The 19662-nt window shown below is 44.5% G+C and overlaps 2 protein-coding genes across 5 annotated transcripts in view; both read left to right on the top strand.

Annotated features, from left to right (window-relative positions):
- Positions 1 to 2719: 2719 nt before the first annotated feature.
- On the top strand, positions 2720 to 10798 carry LOC131101539 (cartilage matrix protein-like). Of its 2 annotated transcripts, XM_058046791.1 has the most exons (10): positions 2740 to 2943; positions 3948 to 4132; positions 4203 to 4367; positions 4583 to 4805; positions 6695 to 6817; positions 6929 to 7101; positions 8295 to 8526; positions 9932 to 10084; positions 10169 to 10249; positions 10332 to 10796. In XM_058046791.1, exons 1-10 carry the CDS (start codon positions 2853 to 2855, stop codon positions 10379 to 10381), a joined length of 1476 nt encoding a protein of 491 aa, XP_057902774.1. In that variant the 5' UTR covers positions 2740 to 2852; the 3' UTR covers positions 10382 to 10796. The 2 variants fall into 2 exon arrangements, with proteins under 2 accessions (XP_057902775.1, XP_057902774.1); XM_058046792.1 differs by lacking the exon at positions 6695 to 6817 and having other exon boundaries at positions 2720 to 2943; positions 10332 to 10798.
- Positions 10799 to 11190: 392 nt separating this feature from the next.
- The window catches only part of LOC131101536 (sestrin-2-like), a 19889-nt gene continuing 11417 nt past the window's right edge, over positions 11191 to 19662 (top strand). Inside the window, exons 1-8 of one of the 3 annotated variants that reach the window (XR_009119225.1) lie at positions 11191 to 12028; positions 13191 to 13256; positions 13584 to 13772; positions 15815 to 15997; positions 16071 to 16289; positions 16360 to 16492; positions 16551 to 16666; positions 16742 to 16825. Coding sequence is in view for 2 of the 3 variants with exons in the window: in XM_058046786.1 (XP_057902769.1) it covers positions 11681 to 12028; positions 13191 to 13256; positions 13584 to 13772; positions 15815 to 15997; positions 16071 to 16289; positions 16360 to 16492; positions 16551 to 16666; positions 16742 to 16825 (1338 nt within the window). In the remaining variant the exon portion in view is untranslated. Of the gene's footprint in view, positions 12029 to 12464; positions 12549 to 13190; positions 13257 to 13583; positions 13773 to 15814; positions 15998 to 16070; positions 16290 to 16359; positions 16493 to 16550; positions 16667 to 16741; positions 16826 to 19662 lie in introns of those variants that run through there. The other 2 variants (XM_058046786.1, XM_058046787.1) reach the window with 2 other exon arrangements.

Genomic DNA, 19662 nt, shown 5'->3' with positions numbered 1-19662 from the left:
GGACGTCCATTACGTTACACTTCACATCAAAATGTTAAGACTAGAATTTACATTTTTCACGGTTGGATCTTGAGGAGGTTCTAAATAGAGCTTCAAAATACTAAAAAATGGTCATGGTTTTATTTCATTTGAACATGCATCAGATTCCAATTGAGTGCATCACATAATCAGTTCCCAGTTCCACATGTCCAAAAGGAGTAGGAAGAAGCAAAGCTTATTAAATCCTACCCCTCCATCTGGTACTTTTACAATCAGTAACTGTTACATTTGTTCACTTCCTGCTTTCTTAATATAGTATAAGTTTTTTTGTTTATTTTTTTTTTATTTGTACCCCGGTTTCCTCCCACATTATAAAAACATGCTATGTTAATTGGTAATGGTAATGGTTTCATTTCATTTGAACATGCATCAGATTACAATTGAATGCATCCCATAATCAGTTCCCAGTTCCACATGTCCAAAAGGAGTAGGAAGAAGCAAAGCTTATTAAATCCTACCCCTCCATCTGGTACTTTTACAATCACTAACTGTTACATTTGTTCACTTCCTGCTTTCCTAATATAATTTAATTTTTTTTTGTCACTTTTTTGTTTATTTTTTTGTCATTGTAGTGAAATAGGCTGGAGAAAAACCCACGCATGCACAGGGAGACCATGCAAACTCCACACAGAGATGGCAGAGGGTGGAATTGAACCCCGGTCTCCTAGCTGTGAGGTCTGCACGCTAACCACTCAATCACCGTGCAGCCAAACTTCAATCTCATTAACAAAAATATCTACTCATTATTCGCTCCTTTTTAATACGTTCTATTACTATTTTAGGTTCTATTAAATGTTTAAATGCCAGAAGATCGGGAAGACCTGGGTTGAAGTCTCTACTCGGGTATGCGTGGGTTTTCTCCGGGTACTCCGGTTTTCCTCCCACATTCCAAAAACATGCTAGGTTAATTGGCCACTCCAAATTGTCCATAGGTATGAATGTGAGTGTGAATGGTTGTTTGTCTATATGTGCCCTGTGATTGGCTGGCCACCAGTCCAGGGTGGACCCCGCCTCTCGCCCCAAGTCAGCTGGGATAGGCTCCAGCATACCCCCGTGACCTTAATAACGATATGCGTTAGATCAGCTGATGATATTTCAATTTAATGCGAGTTTGCAGTAAATTGCTTCCTCAAAATAACTTTTTGTCTCACTCCCATATTTTATATTTTAAATTTTCAGGCTGTATTTAGACCAGGGGTGGGCAAACTTTTTGACTCATGGGCCGCATTGAGTTAACAATATTGTGCGGGGGGCCAGAACATATATTTAACACACAGGATTTTACGCTTATAATTTTAATAATTTTAATAATTTTAATGATGTTTAATATATTTAAATATTTTAAATAATTTTTAATATTTTTAAATAATTTTTAATATTTTTAAATAATTTTTAATAATTTTTTAAATAATTTTTAAAATAATTTTTTAAATAATTTTTTAAATAATTTTTTAAATAATTTTTAATATTTTTTTTAAATAATTTTTAATCATTTTTAAAATAATTTTAAATAATTTTTTAAATAATTTTTAAAATAATTTTAAATAATTTTTAATAATTTTTAATAATTTTTAATAATTTTTAATAATTTTTTAATTAATTTTTAATAATTTTACGCCTTGAATTATTTGTCTAATTTTAATTGTCATACTATCAGCTATATGTTCTTGTTTCCTTTTTTTCAGGAGCACTTTAAACATCAGACCACATCAAACTAGGATTTATTTTTATTTTATTTTTTTACTGAATAAGACATCCGACTTGAAAGTCATGTTGCCAGCTGGTATGTTAAAAGTTGAAATACTTAAAAGCAACTGGCGGGCCGGATTCAAACGTTTGGTGGGCCGCATGTGGCCCCCGGGCCGTAGTTTGCCCACCCCTGATTTAGACCCTCTTTTTAGATCCAACAGTGCAAAATGTCCCGTATTTTCTGGTCTCGCTTTTTTTCATGGTTTGGCTGGTCCTGCAACTTATACTCCGGAGTCTACTCCTATCGCTCCTGTACCACTGAACATATACAATGTCAACAACGCTATTAAGCTCTTAACATTTTGATCAGGACCGCATGCTAGCCTGTCTTATAAAGCACTACCAATAGGGGGCGACAGTACTAGCAGTCATGTATCATCTCATTCAAACTCAACAGCACATCAGGTATTCCAAGTGTACCCAATGAAGTGGCCTGCGAGTGTATGTTTCAATATAGTGAAGCTTTAAAGACACACACACACACACACACACACACACACACACACACACACACACGTACCGAGGTGTAGGCTGGCGGCAGCACACAGTGGCGGTCTGTGCCGCGTCTCTCCTCCAACTTCCGTCCAAAAATGTGTGTTTGGGAGCGTGCAGAGAAAAGAGGAATTCATGTTGGTGTTTATTTGGCCGAATCCGAGCTGGTGCTGCACCGAAACCCCAGCCACTCCTGTACCCCCAGTCAGACACACACATACTGTACCGTCTCACACACACACACACACACACACACACACGTACCTGTCCATCCTAGGTGTGTTTGTCTTTCCTTAACCACCATTTAGGTCCTCCCAGGGCAGGTATTTCCCTCTGGAAGGCACAAACACTGTTAACTAAAGAGGGTGTGTGTGTGTGTGTGTGTGTGTGTGTGTGTTGGCGGGGGTGTCGGTGGGCAGAGTGTGTGAAGCACTTGCATTGATAACCTCAGCTCAGAGTCCCTCAGTCTCACTCCGCGGCCGTCACCCCTCGCCAGGAACTCCCTCGGTCCTGCACGGTCTCCCTTCCTTCTGCTGGCTTCAGTCTGCTCGACCGCCGTCATCCCTGCCGCCATGACGCTCACGCCGCCGCTGATCCTGGTGCTGATGCTCGGCCTCACCGGCGCCCGGGCCACCGTCGACCTCCGCACGGCCGCCGCCATGGGTGAGTAGCAGGACGGATGAGTCTACCAGGGTCGGACTGTGGAAAGTGTAAAGTGCGTGCTTGCTGACGGATGCAGATGGAGCGGCTTGTGATGATGGCGTGTGCGCAAAGTAGCGTTGTGTGATCGGTGGTGTAGTGGAGCGTCCGCTGAAAGCTGAGGGAGGGACAGAGGTGAAGGGTGAGCAGGGAGATTGCTGGTGTTTCACAAATGTCTACATTTGGAAGGAAGAACTTACCTAGTCATATTTTGCTTTAAAAAAAACACACACACAAAAGACATATTTTTGGCATGTATTTTTATGTAGTTTACACTGTATTTAATGTTTAATTTTCTTTATATTTGCATTGTTTGAAATTATTGAAATAGCACTATCATCCCGTTCTGTCTTACACTTAATGTTATGGTTTTGTATTTCTAAAATGTATTTTTATATTTGTTAATTTACTGTTAAATTTGTATTTGTTTAGTTTTTTTGCATTATACAGTACCAGTATTTAAACATTTGTATTATATTTATTTCTAAATTTGTATTTCAAATTTTAAATTTAAGATTTTAAAAAATATTATTGTACAGTACTTTCTATATTTACATTTTTTTTTTACATATTTTAAAAATTTTAAATTAATTTTTTAATTTGTGTTTTTAAATGTATTATTTTATTAGTATTTTATATTTGTTTTTAAATTGCATTATACAGTACTGATTTACATTTTGATTATATTAAATGTATTTTATTTGTATTACCATGTATTGTTATGTTCTATTATATTGTGTCAATTTATTCTATTATACGGAGAAGTGTCAGGAATAAAATAAAATAATAATATAAAATAATAAAATAAATAAATAAAAAAATTCCCTAATATAGTTTAAATAAATTGAAGTACATTCCGACATTCCGGTAAACACTGTAGCTCCTCCCACTGTCCTCCATCACCTTCATTCTGGCTATGAAGGTGTGCGTACATAACAAGTGGCCTCCATGTCGCCCCCTACCTGCAGCGGCGGGTCTGTGCAAGACCCGCCCCACAGACCTGGTGTTCATCGTGGACAGCAGCCGCAGTGTCCGCCCCTCCGAGTTTGAGCAGGTCAAAGTCTTCCTCGCCAAGGTCATCGAGGGCCTGGACGTGGGGCCCAACGCCACCCGCGTGGGCGTGGTCAACTACGCCAGCCGGGTCAAAAACGAGGTATGATTCCCAGTTCATCCAGCCTTGTTTGCCCTCAGTTTTTTTCTTTATGTCTCCTTTTGGTCCTCAGGTGTCTCTGAAGACTCATCGCACCAAGGCGGGGCTCATCAAGGCCGTGACCAAAGTGGAGCCCCTCTCCACGGGGACCATGACAGGCCTGGCCATCCAGTTTGCTCTCAATGTGGCTTTCAGCGAGAGCGAGGGCGCCAGGGTCAAATCTCCTGACATCAGCAAGGTCACGCCCCCCCCCCCCCCCCCCCCGTTATCCAATATAACTTCAATATTTGGATAGTAATGTCTGTAATGCTGTACAAGCTGTACACTGACTACTTGAAAGTATATCAGTTCCATAGGAACTCTACCTCCCCCACTACCTGCCACCACAGATAGATCACAGTCCTATGGAAGCATGGTATACATAATGACTTGTCTATTGATGTCCGATGGCAGGTGGCCATCATCGTGACCGACGGGCGTCCCCAAGACAACGTGAAGGACGTCGCCCAGCGCGCCCGGGACGCCGGCATCGAGATCTTCGCCATCGGCGTGGGCCGCGTGGACATGAGCACGCTGAAGCAGATGGCCAGCGAGCCCCTGGACGATCACGTGGACTACGTGGAGAGCTACAGCGTCATCGAGAAGCTGACCAAGAAGTTCCAGGAGGCCTTCTGCGGTAAGATGATGATTTTTGGTTGCTCGCTGGTGTCATCATCGCTAGCTCGCTTTTCTTTGTGGAGCTTCACGCTGCTCCACCTTGACTACAGGGTAAGGTGTTTATTCTTAATTATTCTCATTGCAATGTGTTGCTCCTTCACTCTCTGCCCTTTAGTACTTCGGCTCACGGCTAATTAAAGCGTGCATGAGGGCTTGGGGACAGGAGCAACATCTTGGAATGAAATTTACCGCTGCAAGGGCGGTCCGCCTCTAGTTCATAATCCCTTTGGCTCTGGTCTCAGGACCAACTAGGACAGGGGTGTCCCAAGTCTGGTTTTTTATTAGCCTGCATCTAAAAATATTATTTAATAAGAAATTACCAAAAAAATTGCAGGTATTTTAGTTAAAAGTCTAAATATTAAAGGAAAAAGTTGGAAACTAGCAAGTAAAAGTAGTCATTTTGTAATGTCACAAATTTGAAATATTAAAAGTAGTGAAATTATGACAAACAAAATAAAGTTGTAGTATGTGTCATATGGCAGTAAAGAGATAATTTAACATTTTCACATTTGGATCCGAACTGTGCTTGTGCACGTGTTCAATTTCCCTTCGATGCGTAACCTTCTGCACGCTACCCCTCCTCCATGCTTTTCCACTTCCTCCTTCCCATGGAGCGCTGTCATACATGTAACACGGAAAAGAGCCATGCCTAGATCTTATTAAATATACCTCTGCCACCAGAGATGATCTCTTCTATTGGGAACTTACATCATCACCAAAAAAATGTATTTGGGATTAAAATACATTTAAAAAACAAAAAATTTAAAGTGGTGATATGATAAAGACTTTTTTATAAAGATAAAATAGTCATTTTTGGAAAATTGGTTGGGGGGAAAAGTTTGAATATTGAGGAAATAAAGTCAAATTATTATGGGAGTATAGTATTAATAATTATATTAATATTATTATTATTTTAATAATTAATTATTTTTGAAGTAATTATAATTAATTATTATAATAATTATTATGGCGGCACGGCGGTCCAGTGGTTAGCGCACAGACCTCACAGCTAGGAGACCAGGGTTCAATTCCCACCCTCGGCCATCTCTGTGTGGAGTTTGCATGTTCTCCCCGTGCATGTGTGGGTTTTCTCCGGGTACTCCGGTTTCCTCCCACATTCCAAAAACATGCTAGGTTAATTAGCCACTCCAAATTGTCCATAGGTATGAATGTGAGTGTGAATGGTTGTTTGTCTATATGTGCCCTGTGATTGGCTGGCCACCAGTCTAGGGTGTACCCCGCCTTACGCCCGAAGACAGCTGGGATAGGCTCCAGCACCCCCCGCGACCCTCGTGAGGAAAAGCGGTAGAAAATGAATGAATGAATGAAAGTCAAATTATTGTGGGAGTATAGTATTAATAATTATATTAATACTATTATTATTATTTTAATAATTATTTTTGAATTAATTCAATTATAATTAATTATTATAATGCGTATAAATAATTATGATATAAATTAATAAATAATTAAATTAATAAATAAAATTATTATGCTAAGAAAATTTACAAAGATTGTAGAAATTCTGGGAAAATGTAAAAAAAAAAAAACAGCAAAAATAGGAAAAAATGAGCAAAAAGCCAATTTCATACTGGAAAGTTGGACACCTCTGAACTAGCACAGCAGCCGGTTCGTTTTAAGGATCCACTGGATTCAAGCATCTTTTTATAGCTCACTCGATTACTGGCAGCAGGGTCACAGTGGATCATTAAAATCCAAGCTTCCCATTCTCACACTGACATAGTTGTTATGTTTCTCCTAACCCCCATTCCCCTCCTCCTCCTCCTCCTCCTCCTCTTCTGTGTGCTTGTGTGCGTGCGCACTCAAACTCCACACGCAAACACACAGTGTCGGACCTGTGCGCCACTGGGGATCATGACTGCCAGCAGGTATGCGTCAGCTCCCCCGGATCGTACAAGTGCGCCTGCAAAGAAGGCTTTACCCTCCTGGACGATGGTCGCAGCTGCAGTGGTGAGTGTATGATGATCCGAGCACGGCGCATGAACCACAAGGGTAACGTGTGTATCTGTGTGTGTGTGTGTGTCTGTGTGTGTGTGTCTGTCTGTGTGTGTGTGAGACCAGCTTGCAGCAACTCGGCCACAGACGTGGTCTTCCTGATTGACGGCTCCAAGAGCGTGCGCCCGGAGAATTTCGAACTGGTCAAGAAGTGGATCAACCAGATCGTCGACAAACTGGACGTTTCGGACACCAAAGCCCACGTTGGACTGGTCCAGTACTCCAGCTTGGTCCGACAGGTACCTGGCGATATGTACTGTGTAGCTACGGTATTACTGCGTTCCCTCGTTTAGCCCGCAATTAGTGAAATACATGAAGTAGTAACTTATTTGTTTTACAATAATATGTTTTAAAGGCTGCACGGTGGTCGAGTGGTTAGCATGCAGACCTCACAGCTAAGATACCACGGTTCAATTCCACCCTCTGCCATCTCTGTGTGGAGTTTGCGTGGATTTTCTCCGGGTACTCCGGTTTCCTCCCACATTCCAAAAACATGCTAGGTTAATTAGCGACTCCAAATTGTCCATAGGTATGAATGTGAGTGTGAATGGTTGTTTGTCTATATGTGCCCTGTGATTGGCTGGCCACCAGTCCAGGGTGGACCCCGCCTCTCGCCCGAAGACAGCTGGGATAGGCTCCAGCAACCCTCGTGAGGAAAAGCGATAGAAAATGAATGAATGAATATGTTTTTTAAGGCTGTAAAAATCCTCACCATGCGTTTTATTTTCACTTTATTAACATTTTCTGACATTTCTCTTCTGGCCAAAGCTTCATTTGAATTTTAATGATTAACCTAAGAGGTTGGACACAAATAAAGTCACTCAAGTGTATTTCATTCCGCTGACCTTGCTTCTTTCATGTCTCTTTGCCGTTTCACTTAACTGTAGCATTTTTATATCCTTGTTAAAACCTATTGCTCCTATCATTGTTGTTTCTTCCTCTTTCTTCTTCTTCTTCTTATTCCTCCAACCCCGTTTGGGTGTGAGGGCCCAGAACGTTTTGTCGACATTTGGGTGTTTATAACACTTGCAAACATAGAGCACTTAGTAGTCACACTGCTAGCGATGGAACATTTATGTCAATTTGGAAAGCCCAATGCATTCTGGACGACACAGGAAGGCACGGATGAGATAGCCAATCAGGACGCTGAACACAATGCATGGACTCTCCCTTAGCCAATCAGAATGCCAGAAACCAATACATGCTCACACACTGGAAAAAAAATGTCATGTGTCATTACGTTTTTCTACATTTTTTAATTTTTTAAATATTTTTTGTATAATTAATATTTTTTTATTTTAATTAAATTTAATTACATTTTATTTTAAATTTAATAACTTTTTTTTTTAATCCATCCAAGTCTGGTGTGGTTTCCAAATTAAAAAAAGAACTTCCTCTCTTTAATATGGTCGCCCCCTTTTCGTGACCCCAGGAGTTCCCTCTGGGCCGCCACAACAACAAGCGGGACCTGAAGGAGGCGGTGAAGAAGATGGCCTACATGGAGAGGGGGACCATGACGGGACAAGCCCTCCGCTACCTGACCGACAAGAGCTTCAGCATCGGTCACGGGGCCCGACCGGGGGTCTCCAAGGTGGGAATCGTCTTCACGGACGGCCGCAGCCAGGACTACATCGGGGACGCCGCCAGGAAGGCCAAGGAGATGGGTGAGCTTGTGGCTTAATGCGTCCATCATGGCACGCTTATCCTCACTGGGGTCACAGGAATGCTGGAGCCTATCCCAGCTGGACTTTTTATTTTATTTTAAACCTTTAACATCAAAAACCTAGCTAGCAACATGACTTGCAGTGCTACTGTGGCACACGGGACAGGAAAAAGTCAGATACAATCTGTAACCGCAAGGCATGCTGGGTAGTTTGTGGTACTCTCTCCTCTCGCCGTCTTTGTTGCATTTTTGTCTTGATTGCAAAACACGTTGGGAGGACGTCGGGTAAGTAAACAAGAAGAGACGTTCACACACTGAGATACAATCTTTCATCATTCGCCCTGGGACTACCCAGCATACCTTGTGGGCGCTTGTAAATAGCAGTTAGAGCTACAAGTTATCTTTAGCACTTAGTTGTTGGTTATTGACTCTGCAGTAGCAGTAGTCGATTGATGTGATTTCATTTCGTTGCACCTAGTTTATGTAGACGGTCCGAAGACAGCTGGGATAGGCTCCAGCACCTCCGCGACCCTCGTGAGGATAAGCGGTAGAAAAGGAATGAACATATTGTCATGTTTTTGCTCACTTTTTGTCTCCCGCATAGTCCATAAAAATCACATGCAGATGGCAATTGGCCAATTATGCAAATTATCCAATGACGCTATCTACTTGACAACCTAACCCAGGGGTGGGCAAACTACGGCCCGGGGGCCACATCCGGCCCGCCAAGTGTTTGAATACGGCCCGCCCAATCTTTCCAAAGTATTTCATTTAAACTCAACATACAACCTGGCATCATGGCCTGAGCCAACCTTTTGATGGTTGTATCAATTTCGTTGTTTGACATGGTCTGTTGTTTACAAAGTGCTCCTGAAAAAAGAGACACAAGCACATAATAATAATAATAATTATTATTATTATTAGATTATTATAATTATTATTAGAACTATTATGATTATTATAATTATTATATTAATGCTATATTAATTATTATATTAATTATATATAATATTATTGTTATATTTGCATATTTTACATAATAATAATATAATAATTATTATTTTAATTTTATTGTAATTATCATAATATTTTATTATTTTTAAAATATTTAAATATAAATATAAAATAATAAATAATAATAGCAGATTGCATGACAATTTTACAGATACAATAATACCAGGTAGACTGTTACGTGTAAAATATATAGTCTGCCCCCCCCCCCTCGTAAATTTTGTCATATCAATGCGGCCCGCGAGTCAAAAAGTTTGCCCACCCCTGACCTAACCCATTGCCACAGATAGGTTTCAGTCCTGTGGGGAAACACTGAACATGCAATTAATCCCTTTGGGCTTGCTCAAAATGAGCTCTTGTGTGATTTTTAAGATGTGTGTGCGCGTGTGTCGCAGGTTTCAAGATGTACGCCGTGGGCGTGGGCAACGCCGTGGAGGACGAGCTGAAGGAGATCGCCTCGGAGCCCACCGGGGAGCACTACTTCTACACCGCCGACTTCAAAGCGATGACACAGATCGCCAAGAAGCTGCAAATTAACATCTGTCAAGGTGAAACGCCCCCCATTTAACACACACACACACACACACTCACGCTGTCAAATCTCACCTTTTATTGTGTCCCCGTCCCCACAGAGGAGGACCCATGCGAGTGCGACTCCCTGGTTAAGTTCCAAAAGAAAGTAGAAGAAGCCCTGCAGGCGCTGACCAGGAAAAATATCCTTTACAAAAGGTGACGGGTTGCGTTTTTGGTTTTTCTTATCTTCTTGCCTCTCGTTGGCCTTAACTGGTGTCTCACTAGAGAATATGTCCAAGAGGATCGCTTTGTTGGAGAACAAAATCGTCTGAGGACTCCCTCGATAAAGACGCACTCGCCTACACACGCCATTTACTTCTTGTATGAAGAGCAACCTGCGCGTGTGTACGCTGACCCGTTTGTAGCCCCCGAAGACCACCTCCCGCTCCTCCTCCGTTTGTCCTCGCTCACCCTCAGCCTCCTGGGAAACAAAGCGCCGGTTGCCGTGGAGACTTGATTGTGATTGTCACCCTCCACAGCCGGCGTGTGCGTTTTTGTTAATAAAAGTCTTCCCTCATAGGGAAACAGTGGAAATAAAGCCCAGAGGTGGTCCCAGTCTTCCTTTGTCTGTCGGCCCTTCTTCCCTCCACACCAACGCGAAAGTGAATATAAGACAGGTCTAACTAGAAGGGTGTTTGTTTATTTTGCTAAATAAAGGTGTTTCAGAAAGTACATTAAAAGTTGTGATGCTTTTTTTTTTTTTTAAACAGGCATACTTGGTGGTCTGGAAGGACCCCAGGGACCTGCAGAAATGTTACTTTAGTGACACATTTTTTCAAAAACATTCCTATTTCATACTTTGATTTGTACATTTTATATTTTAAATGTAGCCCCAAAATGAATGAAGTTACAACAGGGTTTTTTTTGTGTTTATGTACTTTTAAAATCGCTGTTTTATTTTCAAGTGTTTTTTTTTTTGCACTTCAATTCATAAAGGTTGTTGCATCATTAAATAATAATTGTACTACCTATGCCATTTTTTTTACTTTCCACATACGAGTTCTTGACTTTTTAATAAGGCTAACAATCATTCATTCATTCATTTTCTACCGCTTTTTCCTCACAATGAATCCTTGAATGTAGCAACGTCAGCCTACGTCACAGTGACGTCACAGCCCAGGCTTGAAAGCGACAGCTGAGTGAAACCGGCGACTTCCAACTTTGTTTGTGAGTCTCTCCTCGTCGGCCCGGTTCCCGCTCCCGTCTTTGTGTGTCACATTCGAAGTGGTCTGCCCCGGTTCAGTTCACCGGACCGACACCGTTTTTCACCGGTGAGCCGGTAAAGAAGTTTGGAGCATCTGCTAAGTTAGCAGTGCTAACAGCGGTTAGCCTAGCTTATTTTAGCCAGCTTGCTAAGGCTGCTGTCAATTCGCCCGGGATGAGAAGGCGAATATCCGGCTTCAGCGAACGTTATCCGCGGGTGTTAATCATTTACTGAACCGATGGCTGCGCAGTGAACCGACGTGAGCAGCGGACACCTCCACCAGCGAAGCCCGGGGGGTCAAGATAAACTACGTAACGGTGAGGCTAACGGCGGCTAGCTAACGAGCGCAACTCCGAGCAGAGAAGAGATGGCGAGCCATACCGAAACCGGCTTCACCTGCCGGCCCGACCGTGACGGCGCATCGGGCCCGGTGTCCCGCTCCGGTAACACTCGCCGCCTCCGGTGCGAGTCCGACGAGACGGACGGCGGTGCCCCCACCATGAAGAGCCTGGCGCGGCTGTGCAGCAGGGACGAGGAGGAGAGGGCAGCGGCTCTGGAGGAGCTGAGCCAGGGGGTTCTGGTGTGTCTAGGACTGGACCGGCCCGGGTCGACGCGCTTGGGCAAGGAAACGCTCCTGCATCTGCTCCGGCTCTCGTCGTCCTGTCCGTTAGCGGAGGTGCGAGTGAGAGCCACGGAGCTGCTGCGGGCTGCTCAGGTGAGTCCAACAGCTGGCTTCATGTTCATAAAGCATCGTATGGCTTATTACTCAACATTTGTTATCGCCAACGTTTGGATCGATATTTGACTGTGACGCTGATCGATAAAGTGATCGCGGTGTGAGGGGGGGGGGGTCAGGTGGAGACCATTGCTGCTTATTTCATCAGACATCGAAGTGCGAATAGGTGATGCAAGACTCCGAGGTGTGCACAAACAAGCCACGGGAGACACGCCCACCCCGGAAGCAAACAAAATGAAACAAAAACCCTTTTGCTACTTTGCACGCCCACTTCGGCTGCAGCCACGCCCCCCTCTTGTTATAAGTCAGAAAAAACAAGTTTTCGTTCTGGGACTATGACACGCCCACCCCGGAAGCAAACACGGCCCCTTTTGCTACTTTGCACGCCCACTCCGGCTGCAGCCACGCCCCCCTCTTGTTATAAGTCAGAAAAAACAAGTTTTCGTTCTGGGACTATCAAGCAGTTTACTTGTTAATTTTCAGCCTTGTGACAATGTCGGTGAGTTTTTAATTTTTATTTACTACATAATGTACTTTTTAAATGTTTCTTAAAACTTACCGGGGTTTCATCAGATAACAGTTTTCATCTTTTTATTGATGAAGATTCCATTTTAGCGCAGGACACCATCAAGTGACGACTTCATCAGTTACATTTCTTAAGCTTTAGTAGCTTTTTGTGACTTTTTAAGGTGCAAGTTTTCCACAGTGGAGACGACAATACAATTTTATAATACAACAAGTTAAAATTCAGACCACTTCCAGTGCATTTTAAAACATTTTGTACAGTAGAGCCCATATTATTGTGTCCATTACGGTACAGGATTATTTTTGACTCTGACCTGTGTTAAATAATTACTGTTTTATGTTAAATGAGATGTGTTTCTTGTGGGGAAAAAACTCTTTTTGTTGGAAAAAAATATATATATTTTGTGACCAAAAATCAGCGAATGAGTTCACCGTACTTCCTTTTTTATTTTGATCCATGCAAATTTGCACTGAAACTTTAAGCATAATGTCAAAAAATGTGAACCAAAGTTCCTGAACATGTACTCCTTGCTCCATGCCATAACCCTTCACGACCACCTGAAGGTAACGTCTCATCTTTGTCCCCCCCACCCCCCCCTCCCCCCCCCCTCGCCAGGAGCAAGGCCTTGAAGTTCCTCGCGCCCTGGCCTCCGGTCCCAGCGCCTTCATTCCGGCCAAACATGTGAGTCACTTCTCCACCAAAGACAGCCGGATGCAGTCCATGTTTGATTGTGTCTGATTAACGAGGAGCTGCAATATTGCGGCGCCCGTTGCGTCACGGCGGAGGAGTGTCGAGTTGCGTCATCGGATGACAGAAAACGCTGATTTCACGCTTATTCTGTCGAAAGGACGGAGTGGGAGAGCTTCATCGGTTGACTCACAGCGAAAAAGAGAATGCTGTGGCTAATGTTTCTTTTCAAGCACAAAACGGCAAAATGCTGATCAAAACGTTCTAGAAATAGATGTAATGTAATAAAATAAATGTTTACGCATGGATTTTATTTTTCAGATACTGAAAGAAAGGCCTGACCAGGACATTCTGATCGAATCCTTCCTCTCCCTGGGCCGTGTGGACCACGTCACCATGGTGATGGCGCTGCATCCTGCCTACCTCAGCTGCTTCCTGAGGACCCAGCATGCCTTGCTGGAGCTGGACGGCCCCTTACCCCGTCACTGGAGGCACTACATCGCCGTCATGGTGAGGAAACACCGTCAACGTTGTTGTCGTATTGCATTTTTCACCACAACTTAACGCTTTAAGTAGCAAATTAGCAAAAAGCAACATTGTTGATTTTATCACGGCATGGAGAGAAATATAATGCCTTATGTAGTTGCTATTGCTAGGACATCTCTAACATTAATATGAGCAACACTTGTGGCTGTGTTGTTATGCAAAGTTAACGAGATTAGCATATGAAGTGTCCCGTGTACGGCGGCAGCATGTCTGCCTGCGACGCGCTGTTGACAACTTTTCAGTCAGAACAGTAGCTAGAAGTCGCTAGATGATCCGTATCGTTGTCTAGTTTGCATATTATTTGCCTGTGATGTTATAAAATGCTGTCGCATAAAACATAATCTGGTTGGGAGAAACAAAATGAGTAAAAACAGTTTTAAAATTACAATCTTGATTCATGGTTTGTTGTCCACCATTCCATCAAAATGGAATAAGTAATATTTAATGTAGGAGTTCTTCATTCATTCATTCATTTTCTACCGCTTTTTCCTCACGAGGGTCGCGGGGGGTGCTGGAGCCTATCCCAGCTGTCTTCGGGCGCGAGGCGGGGTACACCCTGGACTGGTCGCCAGCCAATCACAGAGCACACATAGACAAACAACCATTCACACTCACATTCATACCTATGGACAATTTGGAGTGGCCAATTAACCTAGCATGTTTTTGGAATGTGGGAGGAAACCGGAGTACCCGGAGAAAACCCACGCATGCACGGGGAGAACATGCAAACGCCACACAGAGATGGCCAAGGGTGGAATTGAACCCTGGTCTCCTAGCTGTGAGGTCTGCACGCTAACCACTAGACCCCCGTGCCGCCCTGTCAGAGTTCTTTTTCTTCTTAATTTATTTCAGACATGCATACTAATATTATATAGTGTGTGTGTATATGTATGTGTATATATGTGTGTATATGTATCTCACATATACACTTACAATACAATACACTTACAATATCTATATATATACTTACATATATATATATATACACACACACACACATATATATGCAGCATACATATTCATACATATACATACACACACACACATATACACATACATACATACACAACACCTCATTGCCACACATGTCTGAAAAGGAGCAGGAAGAATCAAAGCTTATTAAATCCTACCCCTTCTCCACTCCATAGCAGTTACCAATTCATTCATTCATTCATTCATTCATTCATTTTCTACTGCTTATCCTCTGCTTATTTTTTCCACTCATATAATCACAGAATCTTACATAAGACAAAACAACAAAAAGAAGCCATTTTGTTCCGCCGCTACCTTAACAAAATGGACACCAATAAATAGAAAACTCGCCAACGACGTCAGTGTCGCTAGATTTGTCACCAGTCCAACGTTAATATCTCCATATACGGCATACAACGTATTAACGTGAAGGAGCAGGCCAGGAGGACACAAACACTGGTTTAGCTATCTGATGCTAAAGATGCTAACTTTACACTCGCATTTTAAAATCAACATCATGCCAGGTGAGATTTTTATTTGCCGAAGAAATGATCCAACTTGGAGAACCCAGGTCTGTAGGTGACTGCTCTAGAAATTTTAAGATGTGTAGAGAAGCCTGAGGAAGGCAACATTTTAAAATCAACATCATGCCAGGTGAGCTTATTTGCCGAAGAAATGATCCAACTTGGAGCACCCAGGTCTTTAGGTGACTGCTCTAGAATGCTCTAGAAATTTTAAGATGTGTAGAGAAGCCTGAGGAAGGCACTTTTTCCTCTTATGTCATCATGAACTTGTAAAGTCAGGGTATTGGGTGCCTATAAGCAGAGCAAACGAGTCCCCATATCGCATATAGTCATGGAATTTTTGACTCCCTGTCTGCGACCCACCTGGAAAGTCACTGCAACACATTTGGGTTGTGACCCACCAGTTGAGAACCACTGACAAATTGTCTTTAAATACAAACTCGTTCTCCAAAAATGGACTCCCCTGCTCTCGGGACGCATATTAACTTTACCGTGTCTCCCGTCTCCCAGGCGGCAGCCCGGCACCATTGCCCCTACGTGGTGCAGCAGCACAGCACCAGCTTCCTGGAGGCCGGCGGAGACGAGAGCTGGCTGAGCGGCCTGCAGCACGCCCCCGCCAAACTGCGCAGCCTGCACCCCCTCAACAAGCTGCTGGCGCACAGACCCTGGCTCATCACCCAGCTGCACATCCAGGTAAGCCCGCTTTCCCTCAATGCGCTCCGGAACGCTCCGGAAGTTGTTCCGAGGCTAACGATGCGTCCCGCAGGATCTGGTGTATCCCGGCGCCGAGCTTCGCTGGTCGCTGGCCGAGCTCATTCACGCCGTCATCCTCATGGCGCACGCCCACTCGCTCTGCTCCTTCGTGTGGAGCTGCGGAATCAACCCGGAGCCGGACCACGACTCGGGCCACACCTTCCATCCGCCTTCGCCGGGACACCCGACTGGCAGCCCGCACAGCCCCGCCCACGAGGACGGCCGACAAGAGGTCAGCCGAATTTGATGCTTCACGTGCGAGCACGGCAACATGACCTCCGCTTGCGTCGCTTTTTCTACAGCTGGCGGACGGCGCCATGGAGGTGGAGGTGCTCATGAAGAGGATGGTGGAGCTGCAGCAACAGGAAGAGGAGTGCACGCAGGAGGAGATGGTGACCCGCTTCGAGAGGGAACGAAGCGAGAGCATCCCGACAGGTACGCTCACATTCACGCTCGTGTTCGTCACACTCGCCTGACACCGCCCTCTCTGCAGTGGCGGTGCGAGGGGCGCCGCCGGAACCGCTGCTGCATCTTCTGGAGGACCCCGAGTACAGGTACGAGGACTTTGCCCCCAAAGGAGAGCAAGCCCCGCCCACCATGAGAGCTCAGGTACTGTGATTCTTCCTGAGGACTTGCTGTAGAATTCCCTGTGATGCTTCATGTGGCTGTGATGGACGTTTGCAGGACTATTCCTGGGAAGACCACGGCTACTCGCTGGTCAACAGGCTGCTGCCCGACATGGGACAACTCCTGGACGAGAAATTCCAGGTATTTCAAGTTTTGATGGGAAATGAAGTTTGTAGGATTTACAGAAATTGGGCAATCATTATGTCAACAAAAGTAGGCAGGTGCCTCAATTTGGGCACCCTTGTTTTATTGATTTGAATACTAATTCAGGGTCGCGGGGGGTGCTGGAGCCTATCCCAGCTGTCTTCGGGCAAGAGGCGGGGTACACACACCCTGAACTGGTGGCCAGCCAATCACAGGGCACATATAGACAAACAACCTTGAATACTAATTATTATGCTAATTATTCATTCATTTTCTACCGCTTTTCCTCACGAGGGTCGCGGGGGTGCTGGAGCCTATCCCAGCTGTCTTCGGGCGAGAGGCGGGGTACACCCTGGACTGGTCGCCAGCCAATCACAGGGCACATATAGACAAACAACCTTGAATACTAATTATTATGCTAATTATTCATTCATTCATTTTCTACCACTTTTCCTCACGAAGGTCGTGCGGGGTGCTGGAGCCTATCCCAGCTGTCTTCGGGCGAGAGGCGGGGTACACACACCCTGGACTGGTCGCCTGCCAATCACAGGGCACATATAGACAAACAACCTCGAATACTAATTATTATGCTAATTATTCATTCATTCATTTTCTACCGCTTTTCCTCACGAGGGCCGTGGGGGGTGCTGGAGCCTATCCCAGCTGTCTTCGGGCGAGAGGCGGGGTACACCCTGGACCGGTCGCCAGCCAATCACAGGGCACATATAGACAAACAACCTTGAATACTAATTATTATGCTAATTATTCATTCATTCATTTTCGTGGGTGGTGTTGGAGCCTATCCCAGCTGTTTTCCGGCGAGAGGCGGGGTACACACACACCCTGAACTGGTCGCCAGCCAATCACAGGGCACATATATAGACAAACAACCTTGAATACTAATTATTATGCTAATTATTCAGTCATTCATTTTCGCGGGGGTGCTGGAGCCTATCCCAGCTGTCTTCGGGCGAGAGGCGGGGTACACCCTGGACTGGTCGCCAGCCAATCACAGGGCACATATAGACAAACAACCTTGAATACTAATTATTATGCTAATTATTCATTCATTCATTTTCTACCGCTTTTCCTCACGAGGGTCGTGGGGGGTGCTGGAGCCTATCCCAGCTGTCTTCAGGCGAGAGGCGGGGTACACCCTGGACTGGTCGCCTGCCAATCACAGGGCACATATAGACAAACAACCTTGAATACTAATTATTATGCTAATTATTCATTCATTCATTTTCGTGGGTGGTGCTGGAGCCTATCCCAGCTGTTTTCCGGCGAGAGGCGGGGTACACACACCCTGAACTGGTCGCCAGCCAATCACAGGGCACATATAGACAAACAACCTCGAATACTAATTAATATGCTAATTATTCATTCATTCATTTTCTACCGCTTTTCCTCACGAAGGTCGCGCGGGGTGCTGGAGCCTATCCCAGCTGTCTTCAGGCGAGAGGCGGGGTACACACTGGACTGGTCGCCAGCCAATCACAGGGCACATATAAAAAAACAACCTTGAATACTAATTATTATGCTAATTATTCATTCATTCATTTTCGTGGGTGGTGCTGGAGCCTATCCCAGCTGTCTTCGGGCGAGAGGCGGGGTACACCCTGGACCGGTCGCCAGCCAATCACAGGGCACATATAGACAAACAACCTTGAATACTAATTATTATGCTAATTATTTATTCATTCATTCATTTTCTACTGCTTTTCCTCACGAGAGTCGCGGGGGGGCTGCTGGAGCCTATCCCAGCTGTCTTCGGGCGAGAGGCGGGGTACACACACCCCGGACTGGTCGCCTGCCAATCACAGGGCACATATAGACAAACAACCTTGAATACTAATTCATTCATTCATTCATTTTCTACCGCTTTTCCTCACGAAGGTCGCGCGGGGGTGCTGGAGCCTATCCCAGCTGTCTTCGGGCGAGAGGCGGGGTACACCCTGGACTGGTCGCCAGCCAATCACAGGGCACATATAGACAAACAACCTTGAATACTAATTATTATGCTAATTATTCATTCATTCATTTTCGTGGGTGGTGCTGGAGCCTATCCCAGCTGTCTTCCGGCGAGAGGCGGGGTACACCCTGGACTGGTGGCCAGCCAATCACAGGGCACATATAGACAAACAACCTTGAATACTAATTATTATGCTAATTATTCATTCATTCATTTTCGCGGGGGTGCTGGAGCCTATCCCAGCTGTCTTCGGGCGAGAGGCGGGGTACACACACCCCGGACTGGTCGCCAGCCAATCACAGGGCACATATAGACAAACAACCTTGAATACTAATTCATTCATTCATTCATTTTCTACCGCTTTTCCTCACGAAGGTCGCGCGGGGTGCTGGAGCCTATCCCAGCTGTCTTCGGGCGAGAGGCGGGGTACACCCTGGACTGGTCGCCAGCCAATCACAGGGCACATATAGACAAACAACATTGAATACTAATTATTATGCTAATTATTCATTCATTCATTTTCTACCGCTTTTCCTCACGAAGGTCGTGCGGGGTGCTGGAGCCTATCCCAGCTGTCTTCGGGCGAGAGGCGGGGTACACACACCCTGGACTGGTCGCCTGCCAATCACAAGGCACATATAGACAAACAACCTTGAATACTAATTATTATGCTAATTATTGGAACACAAAATGTGTTTGGTGAACTCATTGACCTTTGACCTGCACACACAAGTGAAGCAAATCACGAGAAAGCGTATTTAAGGAGGCCAATTTCAATTAGCATCTTCTCTGAAGAGTAGCACCACGGTAGCCTCAAAACAACAGTCACATGACCTGAGAGCAAAAATGGTTCAACATCATG

Source organism: Doryrhamphus excisus, chromosome 14, assembly GCF_030265055.1.
Source record: "Doryrhamphus excisus isolate RoL2022-K1 chromosome 14, RoL_Dexc_1.0, whole genome shotgun sequence".
Taxonomy (NCBI): domain Eukaryota; kingdom Metazoa; phylum Chordata; class Actinopteri; order Syngnathiformes; family Syngnathidae; genus Doryrhamphus; species Doryrhamphus excisus.
This window is presented reverse-complemented; position numbering and strand designations above follow the sequence as displayed.